Consider the following 25,282-nt stretch of genomic DNA (forward strand, 5'->3'; position numbering starts at 1 on the left):
CACAAAACTAACAGTCTACATAGGTATGTTCATCTTATCATTTTATAAACTACAAAAAAAAACCTAGAATTTAAAGAGACTTGGTGTCCAGACTCCTGATTTGATACTGAACTCGCATGGAAGAATTTAATTTGAATTATAACATATTAATTTGCAACTTTCATAACAAAAAGTATGCTTAATTAGTTGTAGTTTATGTTGTAGTGGTTGTTACGAGCTGCTGCATTACCAACTTCTACACTTGGTCACAACATGGTCTGTATATCTGAAACACTTTTCTTGCCTTTTGTTTCCACACCTTTCCGTATTCATATGTGTCTCTCGATGATATTCGATTGTATGCAGTTTCTTTGGCGGTGGCGGTAGAGATGATGGTGGTCAGATCGGCAACCCTTCATAGTGGCATACAACATAGCCTTCACCTACTGTTACCTCCACTGCCGTCCTTCGTCTTCCTGCTGTTGTTGACTATAGGTAACTGAAATATCTGGTTAAATTGATTTTGATTTTTTGATGCCCAAACGTAATAATAGCAACTGTTACCTGAAATTCATTTATGGTTGTATAAAGTTGTTATTTTGGTTTTATTGAGTTTGTAATGTATCTTAAAATTCGTATTTGTATAATGCCTAATATGTTTATGGATGCCATCTGATGGGAAAGTCAAAGAATCGATTGGCATAAAAGTTGTTGATTAGTGTTTAAGTGGGACTTTTCTGAAACGGGCAACAATGGTAAAACTGTAAAACACTCGTTACTCCACCGCAAGCTTTTTGGGTTGTTTATGACTGTCTTCGCAAGCCTGTTGTTAATGACTGTCTAGATCCATATGCATGGGTCCGACCCGACAACGCTGGGTATACTAGAGAGGAAGTTGAGGCATTGTGTATTAAATGATGGAATGTATCAAAAAAACTTAGATTGTGTGTGAAATGGTTTCAAGATTTGGAAGGGAGGCTTTCTTCGTAACATGAGAAGCTTAATAAAACGTTTGATTTAGTAAAAAAGAAATCAAATGAAATAGGTGAAGATTTTGATATTTGATTTCAATCTTAATATCTAGTAGCAATTTTTATTATTTTCTTAATTGAGTTGTAGAAATGTTAATGAATGCTGAGAAAGAAGATATGAATGCAATACTTGAGGTTCCGTGCAGCATGCTTTAACATATTACCCAATGCAACAGCAAGTACTAGGATGTAGCAACTTTGCTATTGTATTACACAAAAAACTTGCAATTGCTAAACAAGTTTGTTTTCTCACACTTCATCAATGTTTGTTTGGGGCGCTTTCAAATGTTTTAGAATATCATGTTGGTGACAAGAATGTAAAATGAATATGATAAAGAGAAATGCACTACATAAAGAACATACTCAATTGTATAGACGCAAACCAAGCACAATACCGGGTTCACCAAGATCTGAGTTTTAGCTATGGTTTTACAACCCTTGTGGTTGCGCAGTTTCACCACAATCTGAATTTCGGTTATGGTTTCACAACCCCCTGCAACGCGATGGGTCTAGATACTAGTGTAGTTTTAAATAAGAACTTTGGGATTTTTTTTTAAATTTCGGTACCGTAACGAACGTAATGAAAACCGATCGAATGCCAATTTAGTTTAGTTTTGATAGAGTAACAAATGGTTTAAGCAATATTATACATTGCCTTAATTGGAACATAATCGATACAGGTTACAATTATTTCTAGCTATTAACCAATATTTTTTTTTGCTTTGATGGCTAGGCGTAATATGAGAAATATGTTTGACTTAATCCTCGCAGGTTCGACTCATGCATGCTAGTTGTTGACATGTTTTGTTTTTTTTACCGAATCCGTATCGATTTATCATCTAACCTACGGATAAAGTTATGTTTCTTGTTTTTTTAACCGCTAATTTAACTTTTGCACCATTTTTGCCGCTTGTGAGGCTTAAACCCTAGTGGTGTAAAATGACCTCCAAGAAGTCCCAAAACTGAATAATATTGAATGAAAACGACCTTAGGGTTTTATGGCTTTAAATATAGAAAAAAATAACCAAAATCCCTTTTTCCGCCAGACCCAACCGTAAGCTACGGTTGGGCCACTGTAGCTTACGGTTCAACCGTAGCTTACGGTTCTTGGACTCTGCTTTACGGTGCTACCAGACCAAATACTGTTTCTTCATAAAATCTTAATTTCAACTCCGTTTTCCTCCCCGTTTGCGGCCACGTCTTCGTATTTCAATTCTCTATCCTATCATAGATCATTTCTTTCATTTCCACTCCATCATGAATGCTCCAAATTCGTTCCTTTAAGCTCCGCACACCTGTAAACATAAAACCTATCAAAGTATTTGTGTTCGATACATATAAACAAGTAAAACACACAATATAAAACACTTAAAGCACATTCTTTCATCCTTACATCAATACTTAAATAAGCGTACATTGTAATATATCAGTTTTAGAGTATGTTATAAGAACGGTGTCACGGTGAGATTATGGCAAACATTGTCTCTACCTTAGAAGAGAGAGATGTTTCTCCCATTAGACCCCACCATAACATACATTTTTTAAACTATACAAAATATGAATCGATTAAGTGTATACCGGTAGGGGGAGAAAAAAAAACATGATACATGAAAAAGGATACGAAAAGCACCATGAAATATTACTAGCACAAGCAACTTGAAGAAAGGAAACAAAAAGGCGGACCACTTCTCGACACCAAGACAAGCTAAAACACATTTATACGTAACTCTAATAGTCCTCAATTATGTCTCCAATAACTTTTGTCATTGATCATATTCTCGAAGACGTGCATGTCTACAAAATTCCTCCTTTTCTCATTCCATGTTAGTTTAATTCGCGTCAGTTCATTGAGAAAATAAATATGTCTCAATTCGTTTGTTTATATCCTAAACAAACAATAACAAAAGCACATATACAAGCATAAGAATATAAAAGAACAAACAAATAAAAAGAAAATGGATGTGTGCTTATTCGTTTGTTAGTCGGTAACCTGATGTTTGATTTTGAAATTTGACTCTGGTGATCGCGATCGACTTATTCATGGTGAGCCAAGTAATTACTATTACTAATAATTACTCCTAATAAGTAAAGGGTATTAGATTTTTATTATCCAAATTTTTGACCTATTGATTGGAATTGATTCTAGCTCATAAAATTAGTTTTCTTATGACGTGGAATAGGGATGGCAATGGGTCGGGTTTGGTTCGGGTTTAGGTATTCTCAAACTCATACCTGGTTATTAAAGTCTATCCCAAACCCGTTCCAAACCCGTCGGGTTTTAATCGGGTAATTACCCGTCGGGTTTCGGGTTACCTATCGGGTTTTGATAAAATACCCGTCGGACATAACCGGCTCAAAACCCCCGGGTTTTGACAAAATATAACTAAACGATTACAAAGATTGTTACCATATAAATTAACATAAACAAGTTTTGGCAAATAATATATTTGGAATATAGTATATATATAATACAATAGGCTATATCGGGAACATCGGTTATATAATTGGGTAAATGAGTTTATGTTGGTAATAGGGTCGGGTAATCAGGTATATTAGAAATCCCAAACCCGTCCCAAACCCACGAAAAATTTTAAAACAAATCCCAAACCCGTCCCAAACCCTAATGGGTCGGGTATTACCCGTCCCATTATGTCAGGTTTCGGGTTTTCCCATCGGGTTCGGGTTTCATTGCCATCCCTACATGGAATGCACGTGTCACCAAAACATGACTCTTACCGCAAATTGAGCGTTCATAATTAGAAATGTAAGATATGTTAATTGAAAGTTAACCTTGTTAGTTAACCTCACTAGTTTTTTTAAGGCTTCAGTCGAGTGTTCATTATAAATGTAGCCCATGTGTATTCAACATCCCTATTAACTTGCAGTAAGGGACACGTTTTTGTCACATAAGAAGTCTACGCCATCAAAAAGTTTAACAAGCTAGGTTAACTTTCAGCTAGTATTGGATCGTTGGGGAATAATACGTTCAAAGTTGGAACTGCCAGTGAATATATTATGAGTTGAAAGTAATCCTGACCAATAGTTCAAAGTTTGGATTATTAAAATTTAATAACCCATAAATAAATGAGTATCTAAATTACTAAGATAAATTAATGTTAACAAACATAGTTAAATAAACAACATATTTGCTCATGTTCGTAAGTTTAATTAAGAGTTTATTCATATTTGATCGTTCATTAAACAAACTATTCGTGACATTAACTGAAATTTCACCTCATTTAAATGTTTGAGTTAGCATAACTCTATTCACGCCTAACTCATTCCAAATTCAGTTCTATTAACTCGATTAGATAGCTTTAACAATCACTAGCTTAGTCTAACAACAAATCTAAGCTAACAACAAATGTGTGTCCCTTATAATCAAATAATTATGGTATCTGATCTCACTTTAAACATGTGTTGAATGGTGGAATAACCAATTAACTGTTAGAAAAATGAGTAGATAACATCAAAATTAGTCAAAAACTTTTACTATTCCACCTACTTCCCAAGTAATAAATAAAAAATATATATACACAAAATAATGTCGCCAAAACCGGCCGGTCTGCTTTAGTGGTTTTTAAACGAAAACCGCCAATGATCACCATAACCTTTTACGAACGCTATAACTACCCACACGTACCCTCACTTTGAGCACCTTCACTTTGACCACAATGGAAGAACTAAAACCATCTCCATTGATGATCAACAGCACATGCTTCACCATTTACCGAACACTTCAACAAATCGAAGCCGAAATCATTCAGTTCACCAATCTGTTAGAGAATCAATTAAATTTACAACTTTTATTAGAAGTCGTGACTTGAAAACTTGAATACGAAAAATCGGATGTCAACGTCGTGATGGGTTTTGTTGTACGTGATACAAAGAATTATATCAAGAATATTATATATATATTATATTGTGATAATATATAATGAACTCGGAAGGAAGGCACTGATCCTTTTTCTTAAACTCAACCTCTCAACTTCTTATTCTTATTATTATAATGAAAACATAAAAGGTATTTATAAACCTAACAAACACAATTTGACTAAAACTAGAAAACTAAAAAGATAAACATAAACATTCAAATAAATAAAACTTAAATAATAAAATATTTGAATTTTGATCTCCTCCTTATCCTCCCCATGAGATCAACCTAGCCACCCCTCGGTTTATCTTTAACGAATCGGGATTATAATTATCATTCACCCCCTTAATCTTGATTCGTTCCTTTCAGATCTTCAATCCCGAGCAATTTCCTCATCTCTTCAAACTTTAACTTTGGTAGTTCTTTTGTAAGAATATCCGCCTTTTGTTTCTCTCCACTAATGTGCTCAACTTAGACTTCACCACGTTCAATACATTCACGAATGAAGTGAAATCTAATATTAATATGCTTACTTCTTCCATGAAACACCGGATTCTTCATCAGATCAATAGCGGATCTATTATCCACATGTAAAGTCACCACCTTTTCTTCATGCCCGATCAACTCGCTTAACAATCCCCTTAACCATATAGCTTGACAAGCCGTAGTTGCTGCTGTCATGTACTCAGATTCACATGATGACAAGGCTACGGTTTGTTGTTTTTGTGAGAGCCATGAAATCAATACACCACCATAATAAAAACGTCATTCCGGTGGTACCTCGTCCATCCGTTTGATCCATACCGTAACTACTATCACAAAAACCAACCAACTCTCTACTACCGCATCCATACGTTAAACCATATCCACTCGTGCCTTGTACGTATCTTAATATATACTTTAGAATCTGCATATGAGATTGTTTCGGTTCTTGCATGAACCTACTAGCAACTCCAACTGAGTAACTCAAATCGGGCCTCATGTGTGTCAAATACCTTAAGCTACCGATTATCCTTCGATATTCGGTTGCATCAACGGGTTCTCCATCTTCATCTTTCGTCACTTGCAACCGATGTTCCATAGGAAATCGAGTCGGGTTGCACTTGCTTAAACCTACACTCATTAAAATTTTATTAGCATAAGCTTCTTGTTTCAACTTTATCTCATGCTTCTTTTGGGTTACTTCAATGCCCAAATAATAAGATAACATTTCGAGATCTTGCATCTCGAACTCATTCTTCATTTGACTTTTGAATTTCTCAATCTCGGCTTGACTCGAACCAGTCACGATAAGATCATCGACATATACACCAACAATGAGAATGTCGGTTCTCGTATTCCGCTTGTACACCGCAGGTTCTCTTGGACATCGAATAAAATCCAAACCTTTTAACGTTTTGTCGAGTTTTTCGTTCCAAGCTCGCGGTGCTTGGCGAAGACCATATAAAGCCTTTCGTAACTTATAAACCATACCGTGTTTCCCGGGAACTTCAAAACCGCCAGGTTGCTTCACGTACACTTCTTCCTTCAACTCGCCATTTAAGAACGCCGATTTAACGTCCAAATGGTAAACGAACCAACCATAATTCGCTGCAATTGCTAAAATCAAGCGTACGGTTTCCATTCTCGCCACCGGGGCAAAAACCTCATCAAAATCTACCCCGTGCTCTTGCACGTACCCCTTCGCGACTAATCTTGCTTTGTAATTTGTTATTGACCCGTCTGCATCATGTTTGGTTTTAAACACCCACTTCAAACCAGTCGCCTTGTGACCTGATGGTAGGTAACATAAGTCCCACATATTGTTTTGTTCGATTGAGACTAATTCGGATCTCGTTGCTTCTCGCCATTTCTTTAAACTCTTTGCCTCTTCAAAGGTAGCTGGCTCTTCATCTAGGAGAAGACATTCTCCTTCGCAGCTCAGGTTCGGTATTTTCTTTCGGTTGGTCTTCAAATTCAGGCACGTTAAGGTTTGTTGGGTCTTCGTTTTCAACTGGAATTTCTTGTTGAACTTCTTCTTGGACATGCTCGATTATAAATTCAAACCATTCAGGTCCGGTTCCGACTTGAAACGAGTCGGTATGTCGAGACCAGTCAAACTTTTGACTTTCTTCGAAACAGACATCCCGGCTCACATAAATACGGTTTTGAGCAGGGTCGTACAACCTATAAGCTTTTGATCCCGGTTCGGTTCCGAGATGGACAACCTCCATACTCCGATCATCTAACTTTTGAAGGTTGACGGTGGGTATCTTCATGTACGTTAAACACCCAAACACTCGTAAGTGTGTTATGTTGGGCTTTCGGCCCATCAAGGCTTCGTAGGGGGTTACCGTCTTCAATGCTTTAGTTGGTACCCGATTCAACACATAAACCGAGTGTCTCACCGTTTCTCCCCATAAATTTTGTGGAAGGTCCATAGCTTTCATCATACTTCTTGTTGCATTTAGGACCGTTCGGTTTCGCCTTTCGACTACACCGTTTTGTTGAGGTGAGTAAGGAGCCGTAAACATTCGTTTTATTCCTTCTTGATCACAATATTCGGTGAAAAGTTTGTTGAGAACTCGCCACCTTGATCACTTCTTAGAGCTTTAACTTTTAACAAATGCTCTAATTCCACTTTCTGTTTAAACTTTTTGAAAATACCCAAAACATCATTCTTATTTTTAATGGTATAAACCCACATGTATCTTGTATGATCATCTACCAGAAGCATAAAATACCAGTTTCCTCTTAAGGTAGGAGGCGAGATTGGTCCACATAAATCGGTGTGAACCAACTCGAATGGTCTCGTGGCACGGAACATGGTGGCTTTAGGAAACGAGTTTCTACTATGTTTGCCTAGCATACATGCATTGCAAACATGCTCACCATGTAAAGTTTCAATATCACCACGTACCATATTTTTAGACTTCATATTAGTTAATGTTTCAAAACTAACATGACCAAGTATAGCGTGCCATAGCCATCCTTGGTCTTTAACGGAAGCTAAAAGACATACCGGGGTTCCGATTCTAAGCTCGATCTTATAAAGACGGTTTGGACTTCTCGGGACTCTCATTAGCAAGCGATCTCCTTCCTCGTATAACCACAAGTGGTCGTTTGCTATCCAAACCTTACACCCTTCTTCGGTTAACTGACCGATGCTCAATATTTTGCTACATAAGTCGGGTATGTAATAAACATCGTTCGTAACCCGCTGCTCATCATTCTTGCAAACGAAAATAATGGAACCTCTCCCTTTGATATTCACTTTGGACCCGTCTCCAAATTTCACCAAACCACTCACTCGATAATCAATTTGGGCAAAGTGGGCTTCACATCCGGTCATGTGATTAGACGCCCCATTATCTAAATACCAAATTGAATCGCTTACCGAGTCGTTTGCGTAACGGATTGGATGAACCTTCTCTTCGTTTAACATAACTTGATCTTTATCAACTTCAACTGAGGCCATCATAAGAGTTGGCGGCTTAGCCTCGGCTTGGTTAATATTCGCTTTTTGAGTTGGTGGACTCGGACATTCCCACGCAAAGTGGCCCAAAACATTGCAATTATAACACCGAACACCGCTTTTATCTCTACCATGATTTTGATTATTATGATTATTACCTTGATTGCCATCTCTCCCTTGGTTGTTCATGTTCGGTTTGGTTACCGTCTCTTCGGCTATCATTGCTTTGATTAAACCGGCCCCGTCCTCTACTCGAACCTCGACCACGGCCTCTTCCACCGCCCCGTTGGTCATAACCCGAGGAGCCACGACCCCGAGCAGAATGTTTCCGGTCATGATCGGTGTCCTTTTTTCCTTGATTATCGTTTTTGGCATACAATAATTTTCCCATCTCGGCCAATGCTTCCTTGCCTTTGATTCTCTCTTCAAAAGCTTTTAACCTTGCTATACAATCTTCAAACACCATAGTGTTAAGATCGGCCCACTGTTCGATAGTTGCTACAATAGCAATAAAACGGTCCGGAACGCTATCGAGCAGTTTTTTTACGAGTTCATGTTCTTCCATCGGACTACCCAAACTATCAAATTGTGAGGCGTATTCCGTTACCTTCCCGGAAAAGTCTTCAACGGATTCTTTTTCTCCCATCTTCAATTGATTAAAATCTCGCTTTAACGAACGTAAGCGAGCTTGTTGCACTCGATCAGCACCGAGAAATCTAACCCGTAGTGATTCCCAAATCTCTTGAGCATCACGTGTTCTTGCAACTTGCATCAACACGTTTTCCGGTAAGGCTTGAAAAATAATAGCCCTAGCCACCTTGTTCTTTCTCTCGTCTAGGGCTTCTCCGGACACCACCTCCCATAATCCTTGAGCATCAAGGATCGATTCCATGATTACAACCCACGTGTTGTAGTTTGTTTTTGTTAACTTCGGACACTGCAACGAAGTTGAACTTGGTTCCCTTGCTTGCACAACTTGGTTCGCACCCGGTACCGCGTCTCCCATAGTCACCGTCTTCTTTGTTGATTGATCGGAAAACGTGAGCCGCACTCCTTACGGCTAAATTGTTTCCCGTCGGTCGGATGTGGTTATTCGCCCCACACCGATCTTGAACTTCCCAAAGATCGTAGATCGCCTACGCTCTTGATACCAATTGTTGGAGAATCAATTAAATTTACAACTTTAATTAGAAGTCGTGACTTGAAAACTTGAATACGGAAAATCGGATGTCAACGTCGTGATGGGTTTTGTTGTACGTGATACAAAGAATTATATCAAGAATATTATATATATTATATTGTGATAATATATAATGAATTCGGAAGGAAGGCATTGCTCCTTTTTCTTAAACTCAACCTCTCAACTTCTTATTCTTATTATTATAATGAAAACATAAAAGGTATTTATAAACCTAACAAACACAATTTGACTAAAACTAGAAAACTAAAAAGATAAACATAAACATTCAAATAAATAAAACTTAAATAATAAAATATTTGAATTTTGATCTCCTCCTTATCCTCCCCATGAGATCAACCTAGCCACCCTTCGGTTTATCTTTAACGAATCGGGATTATAATTATCACAATCTCCCAAACAATACACCCTCTCTCGATCTTCTAGCCCAATACATCAAGAGCAAGTTAGTCTTTATCAGAAACATGTTAAACGCAGAAATCGTTTCTAAAGGCACGAAAGATCATGATTTGTTAGAAATCGAAGGAAGGTTAACCAAACTGGAAACCGAGTTTTGCGAGTCAAATTTGCATCCTGTAATTGTTGACAATCGAAGTGAGGATAGTGAGATTGATTCTGGTTGTGAGTCATGTTTTGATAATGATCGTGTTGATGAGGCTCCCGAGGTGTTGCATGATGTCCTGGTGTTTGAATGTAAGGGTGAGGTTACGGGTGGTGGTAAGAGGAGGCGGTGGTGGAGGATGGTGGCGGTTTTGACTACGGTGAGTGTAGCTTTAGTGGTGAGTTTTTCTGGTTGCTTGGTTAGCAATCAGTATGAAGGTTTTACTACCCCTACTTGATTTTGTGTTTATTTTTTTTATACTTTTATTTGATTAGATGAAAGTTATGTATCCACGTTAAATTTATAAAATGTTTTGTTTTGTTTTTATCATAAGCTTTTAATAATAAATTATATAACGTTCTTGTTCTCGGTGACGTCTTAAGTCTAAATAAGCATGCAAATGGGCTCAAAATGAGCTTTTGTCAAAGCATATATTATGAATGGTTAAAGGGTACGTATTTAAACTTAAGTTGTTGGCCCAACCTAACTTCTATGCCCAACATAATGTGACATTCGTCAAAATTCGGATCTCGATTTGTATTCGTGTTGTAAACCTTATTATACAAACCCGACTCAATATCTTTTTATTTCTTTATTTATTTATCATATAATATTATTATATATCTCGATCACCAATAAATCGATGTTTATCATATTATAAAGTCGTCAAGAAAAACATAAGTGGTTCAAACTAATTTTCCCAAAGTCATTATAAGCTTTGAAAACCTTTAAATCTCGTATTAACTTGGATTAAAACTTAAGGGGTTATTTGTGTAAATATGCAACTATATATATATATATATATATATATCTAAAAAAAATAAACTAACCCTAAACCTAAACCAACAACTAAAGCCGCCATCTCTTTCTCCCTATTTTCCGGCGACCGGAATCGGCTCCGACGAGCCCGATTTTCCGGCCACCACCTCCCACCGCATCACCACATCTCCCTCTGGTCCGTAACACCATCAACCTCAGCCACTTTCCCTCTCTTTCTCCTGCTCCGGCGAGCTCGGGTTTCCGGCGAAGAGCCGCCTCCGGCCACCATCTCTGACGCAGCACCACCCTCCTCCCTTCTCGCACCTTCAACCCGACACCACCACTTTCCTTTTTTTTCCCGTTTTTCAGGCGACCTTCGGCCCGCTGTGTGTCTCTCTCTCTCACTCTCTCTCTCTATCTCGCGTCGTCTCTCTCTCTCTCTCTCTCTCGCGCGCGCGTCGTTTCTCCCTCTCTCTCTCTCTCTCTGTTTCTCTCCATCCGTTTCTCTCTCTCTCCCTTGCCGTTGCCCCCGTCTCCGGCGGGTTTAGCTCGGGTTCATTCCCGGTATCGAGCTACGACCCGTGAACACGAAAAAGGTATATAATTTGGGTGTTGGTATTATTAAATTTCATATATCGAAGTTTAGATTTAAATTGTTCGTAATCGGTTTTATTTATCGGTTATAATCTTTGAAACGAGTTGGTTTGATTTGGGTAAAAGACGAACACCCGGGAAATGGTTATGTTATTTTTATGGGTTTAAATTAACAATTGTTTACCTTGGTTTCGGTTGAGTTGTACGTTAGTGATTTAAACTAGAGGTCTCAGGTTCGGGTCTCGTCCTAGCCGGTTTTGGTAGTATCTTTTCATACTATAAAAAATTATTGTTACTATTAATACTAATATCGCTACGTAAAGATTATTATTAGTAATATTACATATAACTTACTATTATATTTATTTATCATTAATATCATCATCATTATTATTATTATTATTAATAAAGACCATATTATTATTATTTATTAAAAATCATATTTCTATCATTATTTATTAACAATAATATTATTATACTTATTTTGTGAATTTGTTTAGAAATCGAACCAACATCAAGTGTGGTATTATTATTTACTATCAATATTATTTATTATTATTATTATTATTATTATTATTTTTATCAACAACGCTTAATTTAGTACTTGGATTTTTATTCTTTAACTATTATTATTAGTATCATACAATATTAGTATTATTAATAATAATTATTGTTATTATAATTATCATCGTTATCTTATACATCTCTATATATATATGTTTATATATCTAACATATCTTTTTTAGAAATATTATTATCATAACTATCAATATCATTCATAACATTATTATAAACTTTATTATTTATCCATGTTTATAACAATCAAACTCTTGATTTAAACCCGTCTTGTTTCTTTTTAATATTTGGTTAGTTAATTAAAAGCCCACTAAATTAATATTTTTTAATTTAAATTATCAATTAAGTACGAGTCCCTAATCGTTAACAAACTAACCAGTAATCCGATTTACAACCGAACCTCCTCGTTGAATGTTTCCAATATAGTTTCATTATGGTTTCAAGTTCAGTAATATATGTTACATTATTTATTTTAGCTAAGGTGTTTATCATTTCAAGTCGGATCTGTTCGTTTACCGTTCGAGCTTCATTTGTTTATCTATTTATTTATCGGTTCATCAATCGAGGTGAGTACTTTCATACCCCTTTTTCCATCTTTCGTTTTGGGGTGACATTTCATACTTATCAAACTAAATGCTTTATTTACTTGAATCTTAAACCCACAAACGTGATTGTATACATTACTTAAATACTTGCTTGATTTGGTGTTCTATGCTATGTGCCTATGTGTTTATCGCTTTCAGTCACGGGGGAAGTCTATAAATCCGTGATCTATATGGTATTCTCTTATAGCACGGTGTCGTTAACGTAATGCAATTAACGATATTCTATTAAATCCTAGACTACTTGGCAACCCCTTGTAGCTAGGTAGCGCTAACGTAATTCTATTAGCGATTGCCAATTTATCCAAGTTGTTGCTTTTATTTATTGTTTTGTATACAAGTTTTGTGGCTTTTTACTACTATATATTTATATGCTCAAGCTTATGAATTGCTCGCCAACCTTTGTGTTGACAAATTTTATTTTATGAAATGTTACAGGTTTGACTTTTGTTGACTCGAGAACTTGATGAAAACGTTACCAAGACCATTAGGGTATTAGTAAAACGAATAATATGATTGTTACTTGTATTCAAATTGTTTGTGTGAACGAGATGTGTTGATTATTGGTTTATGAAATAAATAAGTTGATTAAATATTGTCACTTTAAATAGTGTCTTGTGTATTTGTCCAATCACGTTACACCCCGGCATATTCCGCCGCCTTTTATCGGGGTGTGACAGATAATTCACTAGGTAGACTAGGTTAACGGGTATAAACGTGAGCTTACAACGACTTTAATAAATGTGAAATAATGTAGCATGTAGGTTAAGATACATCTATTGTTTGGTAAGCAACTATGTTGCACGGAAAATGGTACGGGAACGGGAAACGGGCACGGGTACGGAAATGGGAAACGACAAAACTCAAAAAATCAAGAAACGGGTACGGCAAGGGTACAACAATAAATGCATATACAAAATAAATATATATTATAGATAATGTACCACAAAGCCCAAAATATATTCATACGATTGATGTAAACTTTAAAATTCATACATCTTCCAATAATAATCAATCATAGTAATAATAGAGAGGGTTAAATATTGAAATACACAAACTAATTTTAAATTTTTATGTTAAAACTTATAAGTTTTGAGGACTAGATACAAACAATTGAAAGTTAAAGGGGTAAAATGTTAAAATATCTATAATTATTTAAACCTAATAAATAACCTAATTCTATACAGCCGCTATTCATCACAACCGGATACTCTTAACTCTTCTTCTTCCTTGTTTCCGGCAAATACTACGGCTCTGGCGCCGGAATATGCCGCCGAAAACGTTTAATAATGGTCCCCGACGTTCAGGAAACGTTTCGAAACCACGTTTGAATTTCGAAACGGTCAGCGACCGTCCCCAACATCAAGGAAACGGTCAAGAAACGTTTCCCGCCGTCCCCGACGAGTTTCCGGGACGGGGTACGGCACCATGGCAGCGTTTCCGTGCAACATAGGTAAGCAATTATTATGAAGAGATTATGAAATCGTCCATTTAATTGGTGCAAAAATAAGATGTTAGCTTTTGTGCCAAGAAATGGAATGGCTTATTGCAGGGATTTTTTTTTTTTTTTCAAAATAGAAAGAAAAGTGAATGACAAATGGTTTCTAAGAGAAAAAAAATTGTTTAGTGTTTTCAGGTGATTTATTATCTCAATTGGGGTATTCTAAACTTTTTAAACTGTTTTGAACAGGTAAATTTTAAAATTTTTTTGAGCGCTGAAGTGTGGATTGGGGGAGAGAGTCATAAGTGTACTCATCTAAGTGAGCCACGTCAGTGGTGCTTGGGTGGATGGCACTGTGTAAGTGAGCTACACCAGTGCGGTTGAGACACACTACGTGTGAGGCGTGAGACCCATGTTAAATAGTCTTAAGGCCATCCTTTAATCTGATCAATATTATATCCAATTATGGAATGATCGTGCACCTTACTTTAAAATGACACTGTTTTAAAATCCTCCCTTATTAATTATGCAAGTTCCTAGTATCTTTATAATTTATTTAATGATGTTTTAAAGACATGAAACCCCAATTAAACCACTTATTAAATGTAACACTTTTGCAAATCAAAAGACATGAAACCACCATTTGTACAAATTTATTGTTTCCACAATTTACCTGCCCGGATCCCCTTAAATTACCACCATTGAAGAAATAAACATTCCCAACCACTCAAAAGTACCCACCACCGTGGATATCCTGGGCCCACTACCACAGATAATCCAATTTCATTTGGTTTTCTGACGTACACTGGTAACCACTTGAGTTAAATCTATTAAAAACAAAATGTAACATGTCAACAATTTCCAGATATTTAATTATCGTAACTTGTGTGTGTTCATGTGCTGTAAATGATACAAGCCACGTATATTACAACTTTAGCTAAGACCTTCCGCAACGCCGAAGAATTTCCTTCGGCACATCCACCGTAGCACTCCATTTGTGGGAAGAATGCAAAAAGTGTGCATTTGCCTGCGCTTCTCAAACTTAACACACGTCAATAAGGGCGCTCAACATGTGAATTTGGTAGGCCCCTTCAACATAAAAACATTTTGGTATGGATATAATGGCCCTAACGGGGTGTTTGTGAAAAGAATCAATACAGTAGCGTTAATGGTATAGAGTTTGTGAGAAATATAGGTTAATGGGGTGTTTGTGACTATGCATGTTTATCGGAAGAATGAGGTGTTAGCGTTGCGGATAGTCTAATAAGTGTTAGTCGCATATAATTTAACGATGATTTAATAAGTAAATTATAATTTTAATCTTTGTGGTTTGATAAAAAATAATCATTTAAGTCCGATAGTTAACTTTTTCAGTCACCGTGGCTACATTTCTTTTTCAACTAAATGTATACATTTAATGACATCCAAGTTTTTTAGTTAATTCTTTTTGTTAGACAAAATTCGCATATTATTTTAAAAATATATAAATTGAACTTTTTCCCCCACATACTCTCTCTCTCTCTCTCTCTCTCTCCCTCTCCAACCACCTAATCACTTTAGACTCCGTAACTACTCCCTATGTTATCCATATCATCTAGGGCTATCACTTTTACCTGAAACCCGAAATCCAACTCAAAAAAAACTCGTACCTGAACCCGAACTAACCCGATTCGAAGAACCCAAACCCGAGAAAAGACTAACCCGAACCCGAACCGAAGTAATTCGGGTTGGTTCTCGGGTTTGATTTATAAGATTTGGGTCAACCCGAATAAACTTTTTAGTTTTAAAATTAAATATATTTTTATATAATATGTTAAGTCTTAGTCACTAAAGTTATCAATAACAATAACTGGCTCTAATCGGCTGTTGTCATTCTAACTATTATGGATCGATTGCTTATTATTAATTTATGTTTTCCGTTTATTACTAATAGCAACCGTAATCGAACAACCAAACACGACTGATTGAATACGTTTATGGTTCGAGTTAGTTTTACTCTTCCTTTTGAGTTGTTTTATCAAGTTAGGTTAGTTTATTATTTGATTATTTGTGTTATAAGCAAAGAATATGATGGCTTACTTTTAGCATTGTAGTTATTAAAAGTCTTGTGGTTTTGTGTTTTTTTGATAGGATACCCGAAAGCCGATTAACCCAACCCGAAAAAACCCGAACCCGAAAAACCCGTGAGAGATTTGGGTTGGGTTTCGGGTCAAGATTTAAAACTTTGAAACCCGAAGAACCCGACCCGAAAAACCCGAAACCTGAAAAACGAACCCGAAGAACACCCCTAATATCACCACTCAACCACTATTGATTAGAGCATTCTCAACCTATCTTTCATCTTTATTTTTATAATTATACTAAAAACAATACATTTCTCTCTCTTGTTTAGTTAAATTCTATTTTGTTTATACTTTTATCATTACATTTTTTACTCTCATCAACTCACAGTTAATTCAACAAATATTAAAATATAAATAGAGGCAAATTTTGTTTCCCCAAATTTACAAAAAATCATTACATTTTCTCTCTGCATCCTATAATTTACACTCAAAATCTCACATATAATTTACAAAATTCCCTCACATAATTTTGAGTGATAGGATGTGAATGCTCTTAGGGAAACAACTTTAAAACCCCAAAGTTGCTTGAGATCCTCGATTATTGTCTAGATTGTTCAAAATCTTCAAAACCTTCATGTATCAGTTTGTCAATTTTGTTTAGAGCTCATGCTTAGTTTTCTTAGAGGATTCTCAGCTTATTCTCTAAAGTTGCCAAACCTTATAATTTATGGTAAATTTTGAAAAAAACTATCAAAATCATCTCTCTAATCCATTCTCTATTATATAATGAGTTATATGACAACTAAAGTAAAAACCTAAATAAAGAGTCTCATTCGACTCATACCATATAAATATATCAACTATGTATCTTTCAATCACAATATACTACATATAACAAGACAAAATGGGAAAACATAGTAAAAAAAGAATTTATGAATAAAAATAGAGAATAGAATGTGAAAGATTTTAAAAAATGATAGATAAATTTATTGATCGATGTTTTTTAGCTAAACTATAAGGAAAAATATATGGAATGAGCTAGGAATGCTCTTAGTCACTCAGTTTAATCCCTAATCCGTGTCTATTTATACCACTATACCCTATAATTAGAGCCCGACGCTTAGTTTTATTAGTCACCCAGTTTAATCCCTAATCCGTGTCTAAAACACGTGCTTTAGGCTACCCATCTTTTTAATTTGGGCCTCTTAAAGTGTTGAGTAATCTTGTGAAGTGTGTGATCTATGTTATACAGTTTCTATTAAACCTTAACTTAATCTTCCTTCATAGATATATTTTGTTGTGACATATTGATGCTTCGTTATTTATTCTTTTTTTAGTAAAAAGCTTTTGTAATTCAAGTCTTGATATATATGGAACTAAACTAAATGCATTACTCAGAAACAGACTTTTAAGTCCTATAAACAGGCTGAATGAAGGAAGATTTACACTAATGAATTAAGTTTGGAAAAAGGCCCTGAATTTTCATTTTGTTTTAGGCCTTCTAAACAGTTGAGACGGGCCTGTATAACCATTCCGAATATTCTTTTGAGTTTTAGATAATTTCTTGATCAAGTTTTGAGTTTTTTCCCATAGTTTATAGCCACAACCATGGACAGTACTGCTGTATTTATTCCAATAGAATCAAATCAAATCAAATCAAATCAAATCAAATCATATACACAAATAAATATAAACAACAAATAATAAAACGTTCATCACAATCCCGCAGTGAACGGCACACCAGTGGCCGGCAACCACATCCTCCCAGCTATAAGCCCTTGCACCGTAAAATCCTGCACATCAGCCAAACTCATATCACCATGATACCCGATCCAATTCACCCGGTCTGCCAATCCAGCACCGTCACCAAAACAACCATACTCCCCATAATACAACGTATTAAAAGCAAAATCCGTATTTCCCCACGGCAACCACCCTTTCGGGTTAATAAACCCATCAAGGTACGTTTTTATAAACACAGTTCTTGAATACTCCTGCCACGGCCGGCCTAAATACGTCTGGACCGAACCCACCACCGGAACAAGGTCACTGGCTGGGATAACACGGCAGTTGTGGATCGAAATGCCGCTGTTTTGGAATGGATCACCGCGGCCTTGGGCGGTGATGGTGTTGGCTTGTCCGGGTGAGGGTTTTCGGACTAGGATTACACAGTTTTGGAAGACGACGGCTGCGTTACCGAATATGAAGTCGATGGTGCCCGAGATGTAGCAAAGTTTGTAGAATTGGCGTTGGAAGACGGCGAAGAGAGTGTCTTGGTAGCCTTCGAAGCTGCAGGCGTAGTAGACGGAGAGATCTGAGGCTGATCGAAAGGCTACCGCTTGGGCGGCTTTCGGGCCGGCTGTGTTTCGGAATGTTATACCGCGTGCTATGAAGCCGGAACCTTCTACTCCTGAATAGAATAGAAGTAATTGAGTTTTGTTAAACAAATTACTTATGTAAGTATGTGTGGAATGAAATATATAATTAACATGCAGTTACCCATGCATGAAATAGGGAAGGAATTATTATTATTACTATTATATGTTTTATGTTTAGTTTACTTTTGATAATCATATAGTACTCCATCGGTGCTTTACGATGATTATTGTCAAAGATTTCACTTAACCGTTTTTTAATTTACTTACCACCTCAACAATGATGGTAAACCAGATTAACTTGGATTACAGGTTTTTCAATTTTATCTTTAATATTCTATATTTTACTTTACAATATAAGAAACTAATATAAAAAAATTTTAAAAAAATATGGTAACAGTGGTTCTTCAAAAGTCATTTTAGGAAATAGTTTTTAAATCTTTATCAAAAAAGTAAAATAAAAACGAGTTTTTTTGCCAAGCCTTTGCCGTCGTAAATAGCTGTTTCACACGAAGCTCGGACGAATACTTGCGTAGGATTATTTTTTTCCTTTAATTTTTAAACATTTATTTAATATGCTATCCGGTTTTCTTTAGCAGTTTGTCGTTTGTAAAATTAAACATCTCATAATAAATCTAAATGTATGATATTGTATTTTTCTTCTTCTGGATATAATTATGTTTGTTGAAATGAATTCATGTAAATTATTATATATTTTTTTTAAATCTGGATAGAAAAAAAAGCCTTAGGTTCATACAGCTTAGTTTTCATATTATGATATTTTGAAAATAATAATAAAAAGCTGGTTAAAATACATATTTAGGCTTTTATGCAATATTAAATACTCTAGTTCAAAAACTAAATTTATGACAAAAAAAAGAATTTTTTTTTTCATAATTCAATTTGAGTGAGGAGAACCCTAAAGGCTAAAACCTCATTTAAGAAAACAAAAATGTTTTCTGTAGTATTAGAATATATTCCTTGAATTATCATTAAAATTTCAACCATTTAGAGTAGTCCAATCCTCATAAACTTATATGATAAAGTAACAACGATCCATGCTGAATTTTGACTAAGTTTATAAAGCTAAAACTAAAAATTTAATGAAAAGTAAAAAATCTTACCCACGGTGGCTGATCCATAAGTTGTGTAACCTCCGGATACACTTCTGTTGCCGGTGATAATTGTATACCTGATTCCATCACCCACAAACATAATATTATTCAGTCCATTTACAATATCAATATTTTCATTATACACGCCACCCTTTATATAGATTATAAATCTCTGATTCTGCCGGTCCACACTTCCGGCATAATCAAGAGCCGACTGGATCGTCGGAAACCTACTCCCCGGAGCCTGAGACACCGTCACGTTTGCTAGTGACTGGAATGACACCGTCGCCAATAGTCTCCGGTCACGACGTGTCACCCACGTTGGAAAACCATCTCTTTGGTTCAACTCACTAGATTTTTGCTTCAAGAACTTGTGATTTATAGCCAAACTATTGCTTATCATCTCGGTCAAGTTACTCGACTTGATCGGAGTAGCAAAGTCGGTCAAGTTCAGCTCACCACACCCGGTGAAAAATGTTTGGAGGTTGGTGAGGGCGGCGCTGAGCCACGTCTGGGCGTCATAGTCGGAGCTTTGGTTGTTTTTTAGGCCGGTCACGGTTTGATTTAGTTGGAAAACTGTGTTATTGAGAAGCCTGTAACAGTCATTCCACACAGCTTTTGTTGCGTCAGTCCGACACATCTCCCCAAGGTTTTTAGCACACCCTTGTGCCTCGTTGGCATTGTCGATTGCAGCTTGTAAGGCCATTAGTCTGAAATCAGACATGTGTCGTGGCCCAGGATGTGGGCCTCGGCCTAGGAAGTAGTTACACTGGTTGGGATGAGGAGTTGTTTGGCACCATCTGTTGATGTCACTAACTGACTCCTCATTTATCTCTGTGGATAAAGTAGACAAAGAAGACAACATGAATACTAACAACCATATCGATGAAAAGAGGTTAAACGAAGACATTTTGAGTTCGGGATTGGGTTGTTATGCGTGTTTTTGCTTTAGGGTTTTGATGGATTTGATTTTGGGTTTTGATGGATGAAAAATGTTTGATGGGGTGGAGGTTTTAAAGAAGGATATAGAGATGTGAATTGATAAAATGTGCAAATAAAGGTTTAGTGAAATTAAGTAAAACAATGAATGAAGAAGGGTTGTAAGATGGTTGCTTGTTGTCAAATGGTGGGTGTTTTAAGCAATGATTTTGTGATTTTTATTAAGATGCGATGCACGGTGGTCGCCGTCTTCTTTATTAGTATGATATTCATTAACATTAATTTTGTATTTCACTCAACATAAACTTGATATAGGTATTGAAACTTGGAAACTGTTGCTTGCAGTTTAAGTCAAAGGTATTATCAGGATAATTTGTTGACACTAAACACGATGGCATAATATGTACATAATCACCTTAGGATTATTTGCTTCACTTTCACAATAACGGCCACATGATAAGCAATAAATGAAAAGAATCTATGTTGTCTATATTATTAAAAGTCCATGGCATCATTAGTTAAAATATTAATTAACATATTAACATATAGCACAAGCATTAAGATCTTAAAGTCATCTATTGATCTTAAGGGGGTATAAAGACCTTAAGGGCATCAATAGGCCCAAACAAATTTTTCAAAATGTTTCTTTACTATAAGCCCAATCTGATACAAGCAAAAACAAAGCGTTCATTGAAGTTTAGACGACTTCAGGCTCGATTCAATTCATTTACACCTCTAGCCATCATTTGTACTGTTCTGTCACTAACAAATGAAAAATTCTTAAATTATCCATGTAATGAAAACATTAGATCAGCAAGACAGCAATTGTTTGTTTATGTACTCTAATAACAATACCATTCTCTTGGTGATAGATTTAAAATGAATAATTAAGAGGTATTGTGGTTTAGAAAAGGTATATCCGTATAGGTGTTTTGGTTTTTATTAATCATAACTATTGTCTTTTAGTCACTGTTGGCCTTAACTAACGAATTGGTTGCTGATGGTCTCAACTTTTAATGTATTTGTTTCTAACGGTCTGCGACTAATAGAATCCTAACGCCGTTAGTTACAGGTCGCCGGAAAAACGTTTTTAGCCGGAAGAGTCACATTTTTTTTTGCTGGAAAACACCACATGAGCACCGCCACCACCACCATTTGACTCACAGCCAACCAACCAACCAACCACCACTTGAGCTCCATCAACCGATTCCGACGATAGTTCTAGGGTTATGGCGCCCTCGATAATTGGGGTTTTTACTAGAAAAAAGTTTCTACAGGTCCGATACAAAGTTACTAAGATGTTTGGGACGAAAATGTTGAGTTTTCGAGAAAAAATGTGAGTTTTTCGGCAAAAATGTTTTTCCGGCAACCTGCAACTATCGGTGTTAAGATTCTGTTAGTCGCGGACCGTTAGAAACAAATACATTAACAGTTGGAACCATCAACATCCAATTCGATAGTTGGGATCGACGGTGACCAAAAGACGATAGTTAAGATTAATAAAAACCAATATTCCTATCCATATATGTCTAGAATTTTTTTGATTGTATTTAGCCCTTTCATTTTGGTTATATGTACAAAGTTGTTTTGTGGATATAAACCAAAAGATTTTACGTGTCAAGAGTATTTGATGAAATATACGTCTCTCTTCTGAAAATCACTCTTTCTAGTGTTTTAATATTCTTTTAATTATCTAGTTTCATATAGAACATACACAACACACTTACCCAAAGTCACAATTTGGTTGACTTAAAAAACATAATTTAAATCCCACCGATTCAATCCTTAATTTTAATCCCCAAGACACCTTTATTTGGCAAGCTGTTTTCCACATGCATTCACCACGTACTCGTCATAAAATAAAACTAGTGTAACTAGTTTTAATAATTTTAAACATTTTTTTTCTTTCTTTAACTATTAGAAGTTTTAACTTTGTCCTAAACTTAACAAAAAAAAAAAAAAAAATCACCACCAAGGATCACAGACAGATCGAGTTACTTACTTTCCTATCCGTATACTTCGTAACATATCTAAATCACTTTTTAACACCGCTTGAAACCATCCACATTACTCAAGTGTGTCTTTATGATACGTGATGTCAACCGTTCATTATGCTTATTATCACTCCAGACCTAACCCACCCAAAAACACCATCAAGGAGGAAACCCAACATTGTGGAAAAACCTCTTTGAGCCATGTTTCGAACTTGGGAGGCTAGGACCTTAGTTGTTTTAAGTTTATTTTATTGATTTGCGTAGTTTTTTTAACTTCTAAGAGATCTGAGCACGTAAAAAGTTAATATATCATTCGGACAGAATTACAGAGATTGTCATTTATATTAGTACTCAATTTCAGTCATTGTCTCTTCAAAATTGATTTGTTTTATCCTTTACGTTTAAATTTCAACATCGTTTGTCCTTTAACCCTAACATAGTTAGTTTTTCTTGTTAAGTCAGGTCATGTTAGAGCAAAATAGTCATTTTATGTATCTAATTAAAAATATTTTAATATATAAAAAAAGAAACATTTTTTTCTAAAAAAAGACTTAATATTATATCGTTTATAAGACCCCATCCAACACCTTCTTTCCACTCATCTATCTCTGTCTCTCGAACACCATAACTGATAACACAACAATCACACTCAGATCATGAAGTGATGCAACCACTACCGCCCTTTGATTTTTTCGGTGAGGGCAGTGGGAGTGCATTTGAAACCATTTAAACAACAACATATCTTAGATGTGTTTAATCTCCCCTCTGCGCCGTTTCAGGGTGAAAACAAAACAAATCTGGACCAAATTGAGCGATGGATTGAGTCACTGGAATAGATCTCTAGCAATGATTAAATGAACAGTGCAATTGAACTGTTGAAGTGATTTAAATCGAGACGCAAGTGGTTTAATGGGTCAAATTCCGTGGCATGGTGATAAGATTGCCTAAGTCAGGCATCTTTAAAACTTTTCTCGTAAGTTGGTCGACTTGTCTCTCAGCCGTAGCCGGTGAAGCCATCAACTGTTTCCGGTGGTCTAGTCAAAACACACAAGCAAGATTGAACTCAAATCCAACTCAGTTCTTGCTTCACCTCGATTTGGGACTGTTAATTTGAATGAAATCGACCGCACTAGTTAGCGTCGAAGAGAATGACCGGAATTTGGGTAGATAGATGGGTTTTTGTTTAGGGCGGTAGTGGTGGTTGCATTCGTTTGAGACGTTGGTGATGGTGGTGTTTGTTTGAGACGGTGGTGACGGTGGCGTCCGTTTGAGATGGTGGAGGTGGTCGCGTCTTTCTTAGTTGGTGATAGCGATGGAAGTGGAAGACGATGGTGTCGATGGCGGGTGAAGACAAACAGTGCGGGGATGGAAGATTAGTGTGCGTGAAGTATATATATTTTTAATAATGATTTTTCACACAAGTGAGTTTTAAATTTATAGAAATTATTTTCACCTCAAAACTAAACCACACACACTTAGGCAAGTGTACATATTGTATATGTAGTATAGTATCGGTAAGAACCAAATATTGATCCATGGACACGATAGTTCTTGATACTAATCTTTGCTAATGTCTAACCGGCCAAAATAAAAAGTTGGATGGTTTTAACTAAAATGTCATGCAAAATATAACAACTAAGCTAAAAAACAGAAAAGCAAACGATCAAGGAAGAATATCACTTTAATCTTGAATCCGTTAGCTCACAAATGACAACAATTATGGATGCATGGCAAGACCACAAAACGCACGTAACTAGAATCTCGCTAAAGATATCTAATTATGTGACTTGTTGGAAAGTTAGAATGAACTATACAAACTAACCACTTAAAGTCATTCAAGTAGGGCGAGTGACATGATTATGTCAATGTTTCATGATGGTATGGGCTAGTTTCCTATCACGGGTGACTAATCCAACAACTCTTTGGAAATATAACATGAAAAACACATAATCCACCTAAAGTTGATTAAACTAAGCAATAATCAACCACTTCTTCAACTTATGATGTTCATATCAAGATCACATAAATTAGATGTTCGTGTCAACAAACCCTAGATAGACATAGCACTTAACATGACAAATCATAACAAATACTTTGTCTTTCCAAACATAAGCATAAGGATGCACATTCAAGAGTTTATCATGAATAATCAATAATCAAGACTTCATTCACCATTCCTAGTTCAAAAGCCATAGACTAGCATATAAATAAACAAATCCATGAATGGATGCTTAAATCATGAGTTTTTCAACATTACATAACCAAACAACCACAAGTCTTGAATATCATGACATAACAAACCTTTAAATACACAAAACCATTGAAGAATAATAATGAAATGGCTATAACATTAACACAATACTTGCCAATAATCCATAAATACCATCAATTATTACTAAACTTCATCTAAATCAAAGTGATAACAAAGAGTTTAGCTCATCATGAGCTCAAGAACAACATACAAGCTTGAAAAGATAACAAAATTCATGGTAAAATCAAGAATAATCAAACCAAGAATCCAAGCTAGATGATGTAGATGATGGATGATGCTTCTCTTGTTGTTGGAATCCTTCAAAGTGCTTGCAATTTGACGGAAATCACCAAGGTTTAGAAGCTAAACAGTGGGTTCAAAACTCCATGGGACACCCCTTTTCTTATGGACGCTTGTTCTTTATATAAATAAAAGA

At 35.9% G+C, this 25,282-nt stretch overlaps 1 protein-coding gene across 1 annotated transcript; it reads right to left on the reverse strand.

Annotated features, from left to right (window-relative positions):
* Positions 1-17,826: 17,826 nt before the first annotated feature.
* Positions 17,827-20,572, reverse strand: LOC143571534 (pectinesterase 2-like). Its single transcript, XM_077056931.1, has 2 exons — positions 19,672-20,572; positions 17,827-18,582 (listed from the first exon to the last, which is right to left on the reverse strand). Exons 1-2 carry the CDS (start codon positions 20,570-20,572, stop codon positions 17,888-17,890), a joined length of 1,596 nt encoding a protein of 531 aa, XP_076913046.1. The 3' UTR covers positions 17,827-17,887.
* Positions 20,573-25,282: the final 4,710 nt, after the last annotated feature.

The sequence above is a fragment of the Bidens hawaiensis genome, unplaced genomic scaffold, assembly GCF_021521415.1.
Source record: "Bidens hawaiensis isolate Kalapana, Puna unplaced genomic scaffold, B.hawaiensis_p1.1 tig00025391_1, whole genome shotgun sequence".
Lineage (NCBI taxonomy): Eukaryota > Viridiplantae > Streptophyta > Magnoliopsida > Asterales > Asteraceae > Bidens > Bidens hawaiensis.

What these genes read in the sequence shown, in the direction of transcription:
- LOC143571534 (XM_077056931.1), bottom strand. Translation starts at nt 20,572, where the DNA reads ATGTCTTCGTTTAACCTCTTTTCATCGATATGGTTGTTAGTATTCATG. An exon ending in TTATGGATCAGCCACCGTGG is followed by an intron (nt 18,583 to 19,671) that starts GTAAGATTTTTT and finishes TATTCTATTCAG; the next exon opens with GAGTAGAAGGTTCCGGCTTC.